This window comes from Physeter macrocephalus, chromosome 15 (assembly GCF_002837175.3).
Source record: "Physeter macrocephalus isolate SW-GA chromosome 15, ASM283717v5, whole genome shotgun sequence".
In the NCBI taxonomy this organism is placed as follows: Eukaryota; Metazoa; Chordata; class Mammalia; order Artiodactyla; family Physeteridae; genus Physeter; species Physeter macrocephalus.
Genome location: NC_041228.1, coordinates 14,159,943 through 14,176,101, shown reverse-complemented (window position 1 = coordinate 14,176,101; position 16,159 = coordinate 14,159,943). Strand labels below are relative to the sequence as shown.

Sequence of the window (16,159 nt, the reverse complement as noted above, 5' to 3'; positions counted from 1 at the left end):
GCCAGGTTAGACATGTGACTCACTTTTGACCGATGAGGTAGAAGAAGTCTATGGGAGAACTTCTGGAAATATCTTTTTTCCTCCAGCTACAAGGAGAGAAGCACGTCAAGAGAAATTTCTCTTGTTGCTCTGGCTATCCCCCTTCTTCTTGCCATTGAGTGTGGTCCAATGAATATTTGATGCCTGAAGTTGCAGTAGCCACCTTGAGACCATGAGGTAACAGGCCTAAGAGAAAAAATGCCAAGAACCTGCAGACTGTGGTGTGGAAGGCAAGAATCTAAACTCTTATTGATGTTACTGATTCCTTGATTCAACTGTGGCACTACCTACCTCTGTAATCCTTGTTAAATGGACTGCTTTTATGGTTTACCTAATGTTAATTGGGTTCTGGATTACATGCAGGTGAAAGCATTTCCAATGATACAGATTCACTTATTCAACAAATATCTACCCAGTGCCTACTATGTGCCAAGCACTATTTTAGGACCTGAGGCTACCGTAGCAAACACAACTAAGTTCCTGCTCTCATGAAGCCTACATACTATTGGGAGTGGGAAAGAGATAAATAAACATATTACATGTCAGGCTTTGATAACGCTGTAAAGAAAAGCATGACAAAGGGATGGAGCGTGTGTTACTTTACATACAGGAGTTTGTAAAAGGCTCTCTGGTAAGATGATATTTGAGCAGAGACCAGAAGCAAGTGAGGGAGCAAGCAGTAAGGGTATCTATAGCCTCTAAGATCGTCCCCAACGACCTCCACCTTCCTATTCATTCCCTGAGTGCGACTTACTGTCTCCCATCTAAAGAAGGGAATATGGTAGATGTGAAAGATACCATTTCTGAAATGAGATTGCAAAAAAGACTGTGACTTCTGGCTTGGGAGCCCTTTCCAGCGTGTGTGTCTTGGGAGAAGCAAGTTGTCAGGTTGTGAGACAGCCCTGTGGAGGAGCCCTTGGGACGATGGAGAAGTCTGCCAACCACCACTTGAGTGAGCTGGAAAATGGATTCCCCCAACCCCAGTTTGTGTTCACAGCACAGCAACCTCCCAAGAGCCCCTGAGCCAAAGGCACCCAGCTAAGCCACATAGCTGATTCCTGACCACAAACGTTAATAAGACAATAAATGCTTATTGTTTTATAGCCACTAGGTTTGAGGGTACTTTGTTAGTTTACCGATAGTGATCTAAGAGAAGGGCATTCCAGGAAGGGGTTACAAGTAAGTACTAAGGGACAGAAGCAGAGATAGCGGAGGTGGAGTTGGATCCCATAGCAGAGATTACTGAGAAGCCACTACAGTTGTCCAGAACTCTCTCTCATGAGGGTTGTGTATAATACACATTAAGGCATAAATTAGTAACAAGTCTGTTCAGTTTTCTCTGTGATGCTTGCTTGTTAAGCCACATTGATCTCTAACAGGCTGAATTTCAGATAATTTCATTCCATTTTTCCCACTGAAACGGCCTGCCTTGGAAAATAAGACGTGAGAAAACAAAGGAAAAAGAACAAAAGTCACCTGAAGTCCTCTGAAGACCACTAAACTAACCCAGGTCTCAGCAGAATGAAACTTTAGACTCAATTCAGAGGAGGGCAGGCTATGATGAACAGGTCTAACTGCTACCATTTGGACACCAAGATAGGACAGACAATGTGGCGAAAGAGAAAACAGCTTAAAGCAAGGCAACATGACCTGCCTTCTTTCCCAACAAACAGACAGACTCGGCGCCTGCACGCACGTGGTCAGGGAGACTTAGGCCTGGGATAATGACTTAAGTCAAAATTCTTGTGTGTCCAAGTCTTATTTTAATCCTTTTTACCTAAGAGTTACACTGCAGGCAACTTTCAAAATATTATTTGGCTAAAGTCTTTGGTAAATAGCCTAATTGTTGGCTGAAAAACTGGTCCTAAAGAACAGAATCTAAGAAGCATAATTAAAGATGCCTAATCATGTTGCAGTGAACTCAGAGGTAGGTGGCTTTATAGAAGATGTTAAGACTTAGTTGAGATTAAAAAAAAAAAAATCACTCTAGAATGAGATGCAAATAAACATGGTAGAAGAAGCATATTAAATCTTCCCTTTTTTTTTTTAAATAGGGGTATAGTTGCTTTACAATGTTGTGTTAGTTTCAACTGTTCAGAGAAGTGACTCAGCTATATGTATACATATATCCCCTATTCCCTCTTTTTTGGATTTTCTTCCCATTTAGGTCACCACAGAGCACTGAGTAGAATTCCCTGCACTATACAGCAGGTTCTCATTAGTTATCTATGTTATACATATTAGTGTATATATGTCAATCCTAATCTCCCAGTTCATCTCTCCCCCGCCCCCAACAAATCTTCCTTTTAGAGGTTCTGCTGGTGCTAGGGATGAAGACAACTCATAAAGACCAGCTTTCTCAGTAGAGGCTCTCTTACTATTTGACATGCAATGAACCCAGAGATCCCACTCAATTTCCTAGTTTTGTTTTTACAAGGCACCCAGAAAAGTGGTTGTAACTTCACTTTCAAGAATTTGATACGGAATTATGATTTTTAGTTTGGAAAGTAATCCTAGACAAAAGACAACATGCTTTCAAGAATAAAGCATGGCAACATCATACCAATTACCCAATGAGTACAGACTGAATTCTGAAAATTAAATTGCCCTGGGAAGAACCACTCTTTATCCTACTCAGAGGACAAAAGAAGATTGATCTATTTTAATCCTTTTATAAAACCTCAGTTCCATAAAGAAGGAAGCACTGGTCTCCACCAATCCGTTACCAGGAACAAACTATAGTGGTTGTTGATCAAAAGTGACCGGCATATCTCTTCCAGAAAAGTTTTAAAATGAGCCTAATCACTCTAGTCTGAGAATCCCGAAAAAGAAAGAAGAAAAACCGGAAGGTGTTCCCTGTTGTGGGCAAAGGCAGTAAAGCCTCTCTCTCCCCCTTCTCCCAGCATCACCTAGGCTGGAGGAAGCTCCACACACTTGGAATCAATCAGGAGACCCGGTTCCATTACCGGCTCTGTGTTTTTTAGTTTTTTTAACTGTACGACCACAGACAAATTAGGACCCTCGAAACTATTTTTTGAAATCCAAAGGACTTTGGCATGTCATAGGTGAGGGAATTAAGATGCAGAGAAGAGCAATGACTTGCCCAAACTCACAGCCCGTGGTAGAACTGAAATTCAAACCCGGGTCCGTCAGACCGTAAAAGCTTCCACCAACCACTCAGGTTTCTGGAGAGTAAATGGAGAAATAACGACGTCCACAGAGCACTGCTCCCGGAAACTTGGAAGGATCAGATGCAGACTAAGCAGCTGAACATCACTTACTAAAGCGCCAAAGAGGTGTGGAAAATTGTTTCCACCTGAGTGGAGAAGATGCAGAGCCTGGACTGCAGCAGCAGCTCCAGGAAAACCCTCAGTCCTCCACGCCAGGCTCCCCCATCCAGACCCCACCCCAAGCCGCAGAAGGCCCCACCACGGCCAGCGCGGCCCAGCCCTGGGGCGGGGGAGGGGACGGAGGACGTGAAGGAGGGGGCGCGCGCACACCGCCCCTACTCACCTGTCACCCGGGCCGCGCCAGGGCGCACGCGCAGGGCCGGTGGTCGCGCGCGGAGTCAGCTCCCCGGCCCGCACCCCTCCGTCTCCGCAGGGGTCCCCTTCTACCCGCAGCCCTTATCCAGAGCCGGCCGGACCCCAGCTTCCGCCCCGGGTTCCCTCGGCCGTCACATGACAAAGGGGCGGAGAGCGGGGCGGGGCGTCATGTGACCGTTCGCCGGCGACGACTGATGACGCCTAAGCACGCGCTAGCCGTTTCAGCGACAGGGGAAGGGAGTTAGGAAGTAGTTGGGGGTCCTGGTGTGGGAAGTACGGGCGCAGCCAGACGGAGCTACATCGGGCAGCCAGGTAAGGCAAGAGCGGGGCATGGCGATGGGGAGGATGATAGGGGGTGTTGCCTCCTTCTCGGGCTCTCCGCCGGTGCCCCGAGCTACGGTCTGTGGACCTGTGTTATGGTCCTGGTTCTTTTCACGCCACAGCAATGAGGCTGGGGCGGTTTACCTCCCTCTCCAAGACGCCATCTCTCCATCCTTGGGCGCTATGTGTGTGGGGCAAAGATCACGATTTCTTTTTTTATTTTTTATTGAAATATAGTTGATTTACAATGTGTTAATTTCAGGTGTACAGCAAAGTGATTCAGATAAATATATATGTATAATTATATATATATAGAGAGAGAGAGAGATTCAGGTAATTGTGTATATATATATATATTCCTTTTCAGATTATTTTCCTTTATAGGTTATTAAGATATTGAATATACTTTCCCGTGCTATACAGTAGGACCTTGTTTTGTCCATTTTATATATAGTAGTGTGAGATCACGAATTCTTGATCTAAATAAATCTGGTTTGAGCCGGCTTTCAAGGCAGGGCCTTGGGCAGTTCGTTTAAATAAACTCTCTGGGCGTCAGTTTCCTTTTCTCTCCTATAAATGGTTGTGAGGATTAACGATAATGAGAACGATGGTATTGTAGGGGAACCAGTTTATGGCTTGCTATAGGGAACCTAGAAATGGTGGTTTCTGTTATTGATGTAACTCCCAAATCTTTATTGGTCACCTATTTTGTGTGAGGAGCTGTTCTATGTTATGTGGAATCTGTCAGAATTCTAGTTTAAGTTGCTCCCAGGGTGAAAGAGTGGCAGATACGGGAGCAAGTAGTTATGATGGTTTTTAAAATAGAACGGGGTTGCAGGGAAGAGGTAGAGAGAGAGAGAGAGAGAGAGAGAGAGAGAGAGAGAGAGACATAGTGGTAGCGTGAAGGAGAGAACAGGCAACTGAGAGGGCTTCATAAAGATGTACCCTTGCGTATTGAAAAAGAAGATACAGCTATGGCTGGGGGAGAGGGGGAGAGAGGGGGGGTGGATAGTGGTAGCATGAAGGAGAGAACAAGCAACTGAGAGGGCTTCATAAAGATGTAACCTTGTGTATTGAAAAAGAAGATACAGCTATGGCTGAACTTGTATAGGGCCCTGTGGATTTAAAGGAGGTCAGCACAGTATCTAAATTATTTATTCTGTGATTACCACTTGTACAGAAAGATGAGAGGAGTATTTTTATTTTTACATTAGCTAATAATTGGCCTCACCTACAGAGAATCTTATAGACCTGCTCTGGTCTGAATGTTTGTGTCCTCCTCCTACCCCCACCCCCCAATTCATATGTTGAATTCCTAAAGCCAGTGTGATGGTATTAAGAGGTAGAGCCTTTGGGAAGAGCTTAGGTCATGAGGATGGAGCCCTCCTAGTAGGCTTAATACCTTTATAAAAGAGGCTCCAGAGAGCTCCCTTGCCCCTTCTACCATGTGAAGACACAGAGCTAGAAGGCCCTGGCCATGAATCACCGGAAGAGGGCCTTCACCAGAATGCGACTATGCTGGTGCCTTGACCTTGGACTCCCCAACCTCCAGAACTGTGAGAAATGTTTCTGTCGTTTATACGTTATTGCGTCTGGTATTTTGTTACAGTGGCACCAACAGACAAAGACGAGGCCTGTTAGGGAAGGCAACATAACATGCTAGGGAAAAGCTCAGGAAGTGCATAACCTTGTTTTAAACTTTCTTTGAGACCACAGGTACAGAGAACAAAACAGTCATAGTTCCCTGGGGAAGGCTTCAAAGGGGGTTAGTTTAAACCAGGGTTTCTCAACCACTGCACTATTGACATTTGGTGCCAAATAATTCTTTGCTGTGGAGGGCTGCCCTGTGAATTATGTACTTAGCTGTACTTAGTGGGAGAAATAGGGAAAAGTACGTTTAGTCCATCTTTCGCCTCCAGCCATTCTCTTTGCTTCTCGATCTGAGTCATTCCTCTTGAGAGTGCAGAATTAACAGACGGATGTTTTCCCCACCTCTCTGCAAGTGTAAAGTTTCATTGGAGTAATGTGAATTTTGCATTCATATAATAAGGATGGCTACCATGTAGTAGACACTTTCCATTTATCCTGGATTATATTAATCCTTATATACATTGTGTCTTAGTCAGCTCAGGCTGCTATTAAAAAAATACCATAAACTGGTGGCTTAAGCAACAGAAATTTATTTCTCACAGATTTGGAGACTGGAAGTTGGGGACCATGGTGCTGGTATGGTTGGATACTGGTGAGGGCTCTCTTCCTGGTTTCTAGACAGCCACCTTACTGTATCTTTACATGGTGGACAGAGAGAGCAAACCCTGGTGTCTCTTCCTCTTCTAATGACACTAATCCCATCATGAGGGCTCCCCCCTCACTTAAACTTAATCAACTCCCAAAGGCTCCATCTCTATATATCATCACATTGGGAGTTAGGGTAAACATAAATTGGGGGGGGACAAAGTTACCTCAGTGTTCTCCATACTTGAATTATTTGGGGTGCTTCATAAAAATAGAGTTTCCTCAGTGTCCACTAGAGACTGATTCAATAGGTCTGAGATAGTATCCATTAATAACTATTTTTAGTAAGTATTTCAACTGATTCTTAAGATCAGACAAGTTTGAGAAAACTACAAAATTTAATTTAGGGGACTTCCCTGTGGCGCAGTGATTAAGAATCAGCCTGCCAATGCAGGGAACGTGGGTTCGAGCCCTGGTCCGGGAAGATCCCACATGCTGCTGAGCAACTAAGCCCCTGCTCCACAACTACTGAGCCCGCGTGCCACAACTACTGAGCCTGCGCTCTAGAGCCCGTGCTCTGCAACATGAGAAGCCACTGCAATGAGAAGCCCGCGCACCACAACGAAGAGTAACCCCCACTCACCGCAACTAGAGAAAGCCCGTGCACAGCGTTGAAGACCCAACGCAGCCAAAAATAAATAAATAAATTTATTTTAAAAAATTTAACTTATTCTTACAATAATGCTGTGAGACAGATGTGCTTATCTCCTTTTTACACGGGAGCAAACCGAAGATAGAGAAGTTAAGCAACTCAACCAGAGAGATGCAGTTTTAAGTGGGGTGGACGAGGTGGAATTTCCAGGCATTCGTGTCCACGGTCCGTTCACTTATGCGCTATTCTGTATTGCTGCTCACAGTGTTGTATGATTAACTAAATGGTAATATTTGCTCTCATTTTAAAAGATTATATGCCAGACATTATTCTGAGTGTTTTGTTATACGTATGAACTCATTCAGTCCTCCCAGTAATCCTTGAAGTCGGCACTGGATCATGCCCATGTTTCAGAAAGGAAAAGTGAAGCATTGAGAGGTTAAATAACTTGCCTAAAGTTATTCAGCTACTTAATTGGCAAAATCAGGCTTCGAACTCATGTAGTCTGGCTCCAGAGGCTACAGTGTTTAACCCCTACTAGAGTTTTTAGTGATTAACCCCTACTAGTATCACCTCCATATTCTACTCTATAGTGTAACTAATGTTTATTTTTCATATAAACGTGTTTCATGTTATCTTTAAGTAAAATTAATATCCCAGGAAGATATATCATGTTCATACTGTGGCTTTACTCCGTCTGGCTTACCCCCTGGTGTGTGTGTGTATGTGTGTGTGTGTGTGTATACACTTTGATAATTGTGTTTCCAGAACAGTGCTATCCAATGCAGTAGCCATTAGGCACATGTGGCTATTTAAAATTTTTTTTGATTTTGCATTATTTTAATATAGCAAAGCATTGACAAGAATAATAAATAGGCAACTTATTTGATAAATTTGGTTTTATAAAAATATTTGTTGAACAGAGTTGCTTGAAAAGAGGCAAAAAGACAGTATGTAAAAATATTAGTGATGAAATATTTACATATATCTATTTCAAAAATTAGAATAGAAAATATTCTCCATTTAGAAGCATTACTTCGGAGATTACCAGGTTCCCTGGCACCTGTAGTGTTTCTCAATTTAAAAAAAATCATGGTCTTCAGAGAAGAGTCATTTGAAGGTGTCAACAGTTTCACATAAGCATGACATGCAATTTTGAAGAGGATCGCAGGAAATTCTATAAAAAATTAAAATAATAAGACCAGATTGAGATAATATATCTTCAGAAAAATACTGGTGTCATAGTATTAAAGACAGATATGGCTAATAAACTGATTAATGAATGTAAGTATGTACCAAGAATAAGTTTCTTTTTTTTATTAAGTTTTGGTTATCAATATAAAAAGATTTCTAAATCTGTTTTAATGCATGTAGATGTATGTTACTATTATTTTTTAAAAGTGTAGTTGACTTCCAATATGGCTATTTAAATTTAAATTGATTAAAATTAAATAAAATTTAAAACTCAATTCCTCAGTCACGCTAATCACATCAATAGTCATGCTATTATGACTCTCAGTAATCACTGCTAATCAATAGTCACACGTGCCTAATAGCTTCTGTATTGGACAATGCAGATTATAGAAAATTTTTGTCATGGCAGAAAGTTCTATTAGACAGTGCTGCTCTAGACAATTTAGACTTACACTAGAATCAAGATTGACTAGAAAACTGAATACTTGAACCGTATAGTTTGATCTTTGCAGGATTGTGTTTTTTGAGTAACAGTTGGTGTAATAGGTATACCCCCAAATCTAAATGGCTTTGCACAATTGAAGTTTTTTATTTCTTTCATGCATGGAGCCTGATTGGTGGGCAGTTTTCCTCTAAGCAGTGAAGTAGGAACCTAGGCTCCTTCCATTTGGTGGTTCTCTGTCTTCAGTATGTGGCTTCTAAGGTCACTGCTTGCCTGTTTCAAGCTGACAAATGGGAAAGAGTGTGGAGATAGAGTGCCGTTTTCACGGATGGGGCCTGGAAATGGCTTCTGTTTCACTGCCTTGAATTCAATTATACTGCCACACCTAACTGCAAGGAAGGCTGCAAACTGTGGTCTAGCTGTACGAGCAGGTTGAAGAGGAAATGGGTTTGGTGGGCACTGAGCTGGAATCTGCCACATACAAGTGTCCTATCCTTAGCTTACCCTGAGGCATAATCTAAGAAACAGTCCTCAGAAGCTTATTATTGCTGCATCGTAAGAATATTATTAAGGACATTTTTCAATATGACTCTTATTATCTCATACGTGATGATCCATGCTGCCTGGATTGCCATGGAAAGCCTTACTTTTCTTGAGTTCTTGGCTTACTTTATGGAGAAAGAGAATTCTGTTATTTTCAGTTTTTGTTTTGCTTGTCAGGAAATCTCATAGCCAAATTTGTATTTACAAATATAGTGCTGTGTAGAATCATAAAGAATCCTAAAGCTTATATGATTACATTCTAAATTTTCTCATGTACTTGGTTTTCCCTTTAATCTGTTTTTTGATCCTGATTTTTATGAATTTACATATTTTCCATCTTATTGCATATGTTTGTGTTTATATTGTGTTAACCATCCCAACTTGTTTGGTGTAATAAAGTGAGATTGTAAATAAATACTGTCTCACCAAAACACACATATTCAAAACACCATTACTGTTGTTTTTTTTTATTTATTTTTTATTGGGATATAGTTGTTTTACAATGTCATGATAGTTTCTACTGTACAGTGAAGTAGAGTTCCCTGTGCTATACAGCAGTTTCTCATTAGTTATCTACTTTATACATATTAGTGTATATATGTCAATCCCAATCTCCCAATTCTTCCCACCCACCCCCTGCTTCTCCCCTTGTCATTATTGGTTTTTCATTCATATACACAGTCATGTCTTCTCGAATCTCCCAATTCTTCCCACCCACCCCCTGCTTCTCCCCTTGTCATTATTGGTTTTTCATTCATATACACAGTCATGTCTTCTCTCTCTCAGTGTGAAATTTTAACACCACAGAAACTCCCAGAAGATAACATGAGAACCCTTGTTCCATCATCTGGATTTTAACATCTGTAACATTTTGCCATATTTGCTTCAGGTCTTGATTTTTAAGATCATTTAAAGAAAAAAAACAGATAAAGTCCCCAGGTCTACTGGACCTTTATCCTTCATTAAGACCCTCTATGCTATGTTCCAAAAAATACTTACTGAATATTTGTTAATTGAATGATTTGAATTGATGATGAGTTGTATTGTGGATGTTTGTAGTAGACTAACACCTCAAAAATAGAAATTAACATCTTAAACATCTTCTCTGTGACCTTCCCTTTTTATACCCTGTGTAGTTTTTAATGAATCTAATGATTGACAGGCCTATTTGTTGAATGAATGGATGAATTTAATGAAAAGGGACCAATAATTGAGAAACTACTGTAGTAATCCAGTTGTGAGGTAAACATGGTGGCAGTGGAGAGGATTGGAAGGGCCACAGATACAGCTCAGAGACAGTTAAGCAGTCTGTCCATGGTCACTCAGCAGTACAGTGGCAGAACCTGAATTCATGCTGTATCAGTATGACTCTGAGAAAATACCTTTTTTGCTACCATACAGCCTTTCCTCTAAGCCTGTGTAAATTCTCTCCACTTGTCTGGATGGTTTCAGCGGACTGAATTTCAGGTGGTTTGTGAATTAAGCAAAGATGTCTTTTTGTAGGGAGCTTTATGTAAGTAGTCAAAAGCTTAAAGAGTTGGTGGTTGAAGATACAGATTAGGGAGAGTTTTAATATGAAGATAATAATTGAAACTGTTACGTGGGTGAGCTAACAGAAGATAAGAATTTACAGACAAATTCTGTTTTTTTCTGAAACAGAATCTGGGATCTCACCAAGTCTATAAATCTTAGAACCCAGAGGAACTGTCAGAAATAAAAGTTTTCTTACAGTTTTCAGAATTCAATATGTGTATGTGTCAGATAAGTTAAAAATTACAGGTTTTCAAAATTCTCCCTTATTAAACTATTTTATTGCTAGTATTTTCATTTTTTTGGAAGAATGCTTTATATGAGCAGTGTACTTTTTCTGACACACTTATGTTTTAGGTTTTTAGGAGCTGTGCTGTTGAATTCTTTAGAGAATCAGGGAATCTTTTGGAAGAGGGTGTTCTCCCTCCTTTATATATTGAAGTACATCTTCTTTATATATTGAAAATTCATCTATTGTGTTTGGTGGCCCAGATGATGGGACAATGCTTTGATATCCTTTCAAGTGATATAGAATGCAGATAATTGTGTAGCACTTGTGGGATATTGGATACATTCATATGGATGTTTATAGTGGTTCTGTTTTCCTATGCAGTTATTATTCTTATTCATAAATTTTATTTCATTGTGTTTGAAAACTTAGGTAATAATTTCAAGATGCCAGGGCGTTCCACTTCAAGTTCAGGTTCAACTGGTTTTATATCCTTCAGTGGTGTAGAATCTGCACTCTCCTCCTTGAAAAACTTCCAGTCCTGTATCAGCTCTGGAATGGACACAGCTTCTAGTGTTGCTTTGGATCTTGTGGAAACTCAGAGTAAGTAATAATTAAAATTTATTTCTTTTGTGTCTATTTTGATGTAACCCTGAGTGGTGGCATTGCTCTAGGGATGCAAGATACTGCTCACCTTTTGGGTAACCTTGGGACAATCATTTAATCCCTCTGGGCATCTGTTTTCTCATCTTGTTTTACATACCACATAGTGATGTACTGCGGATAAGATGAGATTGACTCATTCGTATGTGTTCAAACCCCCATGAGCCACTAGAGACTGCACTAGAAATTTATGGGCTGAAACATGAAGGTATCTGACCTCAAGGAACATACAATCAAAAGTACGTGACATTTGTGGGACTTCCCTGGTGGCGCAGTGGTTAAGAATTCGCCTGCCAATGCGGGAGACATGGGTTCGATCCCTGGTCCGGGAAGATTCCACATGCTGCTGAGCAGCTAAGCCCGTGCTTCACAACTACTAAGCCTGCAGTCTAGAGCCTGCGAGCCACAACTACTGAGCCCACATACCGCAGCTGCTGAAGCCTGAGTGCCTAGAGCACGTGCTCCACAAAAAGAGAAGCCACCGCAATGAGAAGCCCGCGCACTGCAACGAAGAGTAGCCTCTGCTCGCCGCAACTAGAGAAAGCCTGCATCCAGCAACAAAGACCCAACACAGCCAAAAAAAAAAAAAAAGTATGTGACATTTGTGAACTGTACAGTATACAGCATTATGATAGTTATTTTCCAGTAATTTAACTATATTTTGTTCATGCTTAATTACTCAATAGACAGACTAAGCTGATGCTAGGAGTACTGGTAAAGGAAGGCCTCTACAAAAAAAGAGAAAAGTTCAGTTTTGCTGAGCTTGACCACAATTTTTTGATGAGAAGATCTAGAAAGATGTTATTTGCTTTGTTTGGGTCAAATTTGTTTTTATTTTATATTATATATGGAAGCAGGGGAGCAACATAATCTTTTTGTTTTTCTTTTAATATCACTGTTTTTCAGCAATTTGATTGTGATGTGCCTTGGTGTGATTTTCTTTGTTCTGTCTGGTGTTCTTCGAGCTTTGGATTTGTAGGCTTACAGTTTTGATCAAATTTGGAAAAAAATTCTGCTGCTATTTCTCTCCCCTCTCTTCTCCTTCTGAGGCTCTAATTACATGTATGTTAGGCTGCTTGGTAATGTCTCATAAGTCACTGAGGCTCTGGTGATTTTTTTCACGTCTTTTTTTCTCTCTGACTTTAGTATGAATAGTTTCTTTTGCTGTGTCTTCAAGTTCATTAGTCCTGTCTTCTCAAGTGTCTAATTGACTAAATCTATCTGGGGAATTTTTAATTTCAGAGACTGGGTTTTTCAGCTTTAGAAGACATGAGAAAGAATTAAATGGAACCTTATTTCTCTCTTCATTATGCTCATGTTTTCCTCTGTATGCTTGAGCACATGGAGCGTATTTACAATAGCTATTTTCATACCCTTGTCTGCTAATTCTGTCATCTCTGTTGCCACTTGTGTGTATTATGTTGTTGAGTTTTTGGATTTTGTCATCTTCCTTTAAAGAGTATTGACCTTTGTTTTGGTTGGCAGCTAAGTAATTTGTGGGTTAGGCTGCTCCATCCCAGGCTTGTTGTTAAACTTCGTTAGGGCAGGTCTAGTGTAGCTTTACTTTAGGGCTAATTTAGCCTTGTTACAAAGCTTGCTCTTTCTGGAGTCTCTGTTGATTGCCCAGAGAGTTCAAGGGAAAAGCTCTACTCTGCTGGATGGAATTTGAATGGCTTCCAGTCCTGCGTGAATTCTGGGAATTGTTCACTTCACAGCTCCCAGCAGTTGTTCCTCAGCAGCTTAGGATCCAGCATCAGACTCCAGGGGATCTCTGTGCAGATCCCTCAAGGGCTCTCTCTGCATGCCCCTCCCAGGGCTCTGTCCTGCAAAACGCCTGCTGCTGTCCCGCCTGAACTCCAGTCTCTGTCTTCTCAGTCCTTTAAGACTGCTGTGCTCCTCTGAGATTCCTCCTCCGTCGTGCAAGGAAGAGGGCAATTGGAGGACTTACCTCACTTGCTTTCCTTTTTGCAGGCATCCCAGTTCTGCTCTGCCTGTTGTCCCACTGCCTGAAAGCAGTTGCTTCATATATTTTGTCCAGCCTTATAGTCACTCATGGCAGGAAGGCCAGTTCCATACTAGATATTCATTCACAGCTGGCAGCAGAAGTCACCCATCATCTTTAGTGGGTGGCCTCTAAAGGTCTTACCCCTGTCCAGGCTGATTTGTAGTCTCTTTTTTTTTTTTTTTTTGCGGTACGCGGGCCTCTCACTGCTGTGGCCTCCCCCGTTGCGGAGCACAGGCTCTGGACGCGCAGGCTCAGCGGCCATGGCTCACGGGCCCAGCCGCTCCGTGGCATGTGGGATCTTCCCGGACCGGGGCACGAACCCGTGTCCCCTGCTGTCCCCTGCATCGACAGGCGGACCCCCAACCACTGTGCCACCAGGGGAAGCCCTGTAGTCTCTTTTTGATGGTGATGGATATTCGGCTTTGGTAGGTAGTCCTGGGTAAACTCATAATAAGATCTTAAATCATAAGAAAGAAGAGCTGGTACATAACCTGGAGGATTGTAGTCAGTTTTTTTCAGGATTTGCTTTGAAAGCTTCTTAGTATGTTTGATACAGAGTTCATTTTTGTTTTTTTTTTTAATAAGAAGTATATTTGATGCAAAATGCAACATCTGTTTCATTTAAAAAGAAATATAAGCATCGTTTTTTGAAAGATTCATGCTGTAAAGCAGGGATTGGCAAAGTTTTTCCATAAGGGGTCAGATAGCAAATGTTTTCAGTTTTGTGGGCCATGTGGTCTCTGTTGCAGGTCTGACAATTATTATAAAAATAGTTTTGACCCTGTGGACCTCGTGGAAGGGTCTTGGGGACCACATCCTGAGAACTGCTTATGAACCTGAATTGGAGTGCTTATGAGAAGGACTTTGGTGACAGGAGAAACTCCCTACAGAGAGGATGCCTAGGATGACCCCCACTGGAGTAATAGAGCTAGAGCTTGTTAGGAGAGCAGTTTTCATGTGACGCCCGACTGAGGTGCCGTCTGAGGACCCAGAGAGTAGAAAAACGCCTGGTATTTAAGTAAATTTGAAAGTAACTCGGCCTCTAACAGTAGATGAAAGACTTTTAGGAGACAGAGCCAATATTGCTACTTAATTTCAGGACTTGGAATCAGCCTGATATGGGCTCTAGTCCCAGTTCCAGCTTTAGTTCTATAACTTGCTCAAAGATAGGTAATTTCTTTGAACTTCTAATTTTTTATCTGTGAAATAGAGATAAAAATGCCCATTTTATAAGGTTGTTGGAGTTAAATAAGATAGTATATGCAGAGTGCTCTTAGCGTAGTGTTTATTCAATAACTATCAAAAAGTATAGCCAGCAATTAGAAATTTAAGGGTCAGAGCTTAGAAGAAGGGCCTGTGATGTGAAGAGGGGAACAAGGGTGGATGAGTTGGAGTCTATTTAAGGCTTTTGGTTTGCATGCAGCTAAATCAGTAATTCATGTTAGCCAACACTACAATGATTAATAAAGGTTTCTTCCTTCAGGTTGTTTACAGTTTAGCTGGGAAGCAAGACATATACATGCTATTCGAACATTAAGTGAACACTGAGGGCCTAAACATTGAACATTAAGGTCCTGAAAGAAGTTAGGACTTTATTATTGGATGGTTTAAAGTAGAGGAGGAATGTGGCAAGATCCAGGTCTAGAAAGATAACCTCATGGCAATACTGAGGATGCTATAGAGGATGGAGATACCTCAAGTAGCTAATGAAGTTATTTCAGTAGCTCAGGTGGAAAAAGTAAGTTCAACTAAGATATTATAGTTGAGGTGAAGAGGGTTCGATTTGTGTGCTTTGTATCTTATATTATGCCCCTACATTGTGATATAGGCAGGATAGTGTAACGTAAGAGTGCAGAGCTTTGTGTACAGAATGCCTGGGTTCTTGTCCCAGCTCCATCACTTATTATTTTTGTGTCCTTGGACAAGTTTTGTAACCTCTGTTTTAGATTTCTGATTTGTAAATGGCATTATTGTGGGGATTAAATGAGATAATACTTATAAATTACATAGAGCAGTCATTAATACTTAATAAGTGCTCAGTAAATGTTAGCTATCGTTTAGTCATTTGGTTTGCATTTGAGTTGACTATTTTCTTGGGCAATAGTCCATGGACTGGGAGAAATTAAAGTGCAGAAGAGCAAGTGGGAAAGTCCATGAACTATCTTCAGAGCAGAAATATTCCCTTTTCTTCTTAGCCTTATAAGATTAGACACACTTTCTGTTGACCTTTTGGGTTGCCCAGTTTCATCACAAATTAGAATTGAATTTTGACAGAATAGGTGGTAACAATCACTTAGGGATCATTTTCTCACTTTGCACTGCAATTCTCTTGTCACTATATTATTAAATTATTGGTGGAGGGGATTCCTGCTGCCAAGAACTTGGGTGGTGATGTGTTCTGTTTTGTTTCCTGTTGGTTGCATATTCCTGTACAGGTGCTTGTCCCTATTCAACTTTCTAGCATATTTGAAATTATCACCTTTCCCCATGTTACGTTACAGCATATGGTATCTGGGCAATTAGACTCTTGCTGCCACCCTATCTATTCGTTCTTCTCTAAATTTATTGGTATTCTAGTAATTCTTTATTTGAACTAACTGGGAAATGAAATTTGTTACGTTAGGAGATTTTTCAGATAACCGGAGCTTATTTTTCAGATTTTAAAGTTTATTATGTACTTTTCTGTCTTCTTAAGCAGAATGTACTGACCTAATTTATCAGAGCTGGAGGTATCAACATCATCTTTAAGCAACTGAATTTT

At 41.0% G+C, this 16,159-nt stretch overlaps 2 protein-coding genes across 16 annotated transcripts in view; one reads left to right on the top strand and one right to left on the bottom strand.

Moving 5' to 3' along the window:
- WASHC5 (WASH complex subunit 5) overlaps nucleotides 1-3,696 on the bottom strand; it is a 53,161-nt gene extending 49,465 nt beyond the window's left edge. The window contains exons 1-2 of one of the 2 annotated variants that reach the window (XM_007127778.4): nucleotides 3,553-3,688; nucleotides 24-225 (exon numbers count right to left, since the gene is read on the bottom strand). The gene's annotated coding sequence lies outside the window, so the exon portion shown is untranslated. Of the gene's footprint in view, nucleotides 1-23; nucleotides 226-3,552 lie in introns of both variants that reach the window. The other variant, XM_028500662.2, reaches the window with a different exon arrangement.
- A 97-nt stretch (nucleotides 3,697-3,793) lies between these two features.
- NSMCE2 (NSE2 (MMS21) homolog, SMC5-SMC6 complex SUMO ligase) overlaps nucleotides 3,794-16,159 on the top strand; it is a 232,010-nt gene continuing 219,644 nt past the window's right edge. For 5 of the 14 annotated variants that reach the window (XR_008619526.1, XR_008619527.1, XR_008619528.1 and 2 more), the window contains exons 1-2: nucleotides 3,797-3,896; nucleotides 11,163-11,333. Coding sequence is in view for 8 of the 14 variants with exons in the window: in XM_055091290.1 (XP_054947265.1) it covers nucleotides 11,177-11,333 (157 nt within the window). In the remaining 6 variants the exon portion in view is untranslated. Of the gene's footprint in view, nucleotides 3,897-11,162; nucleotides 11,334-16,159 lie in introns of all 14 variants that reach the window. The other 9 variants (XM_055091293.1, XM_055091294.1, XM_055091295.1 and 6 more) reach the window with 5 other exon arrangements.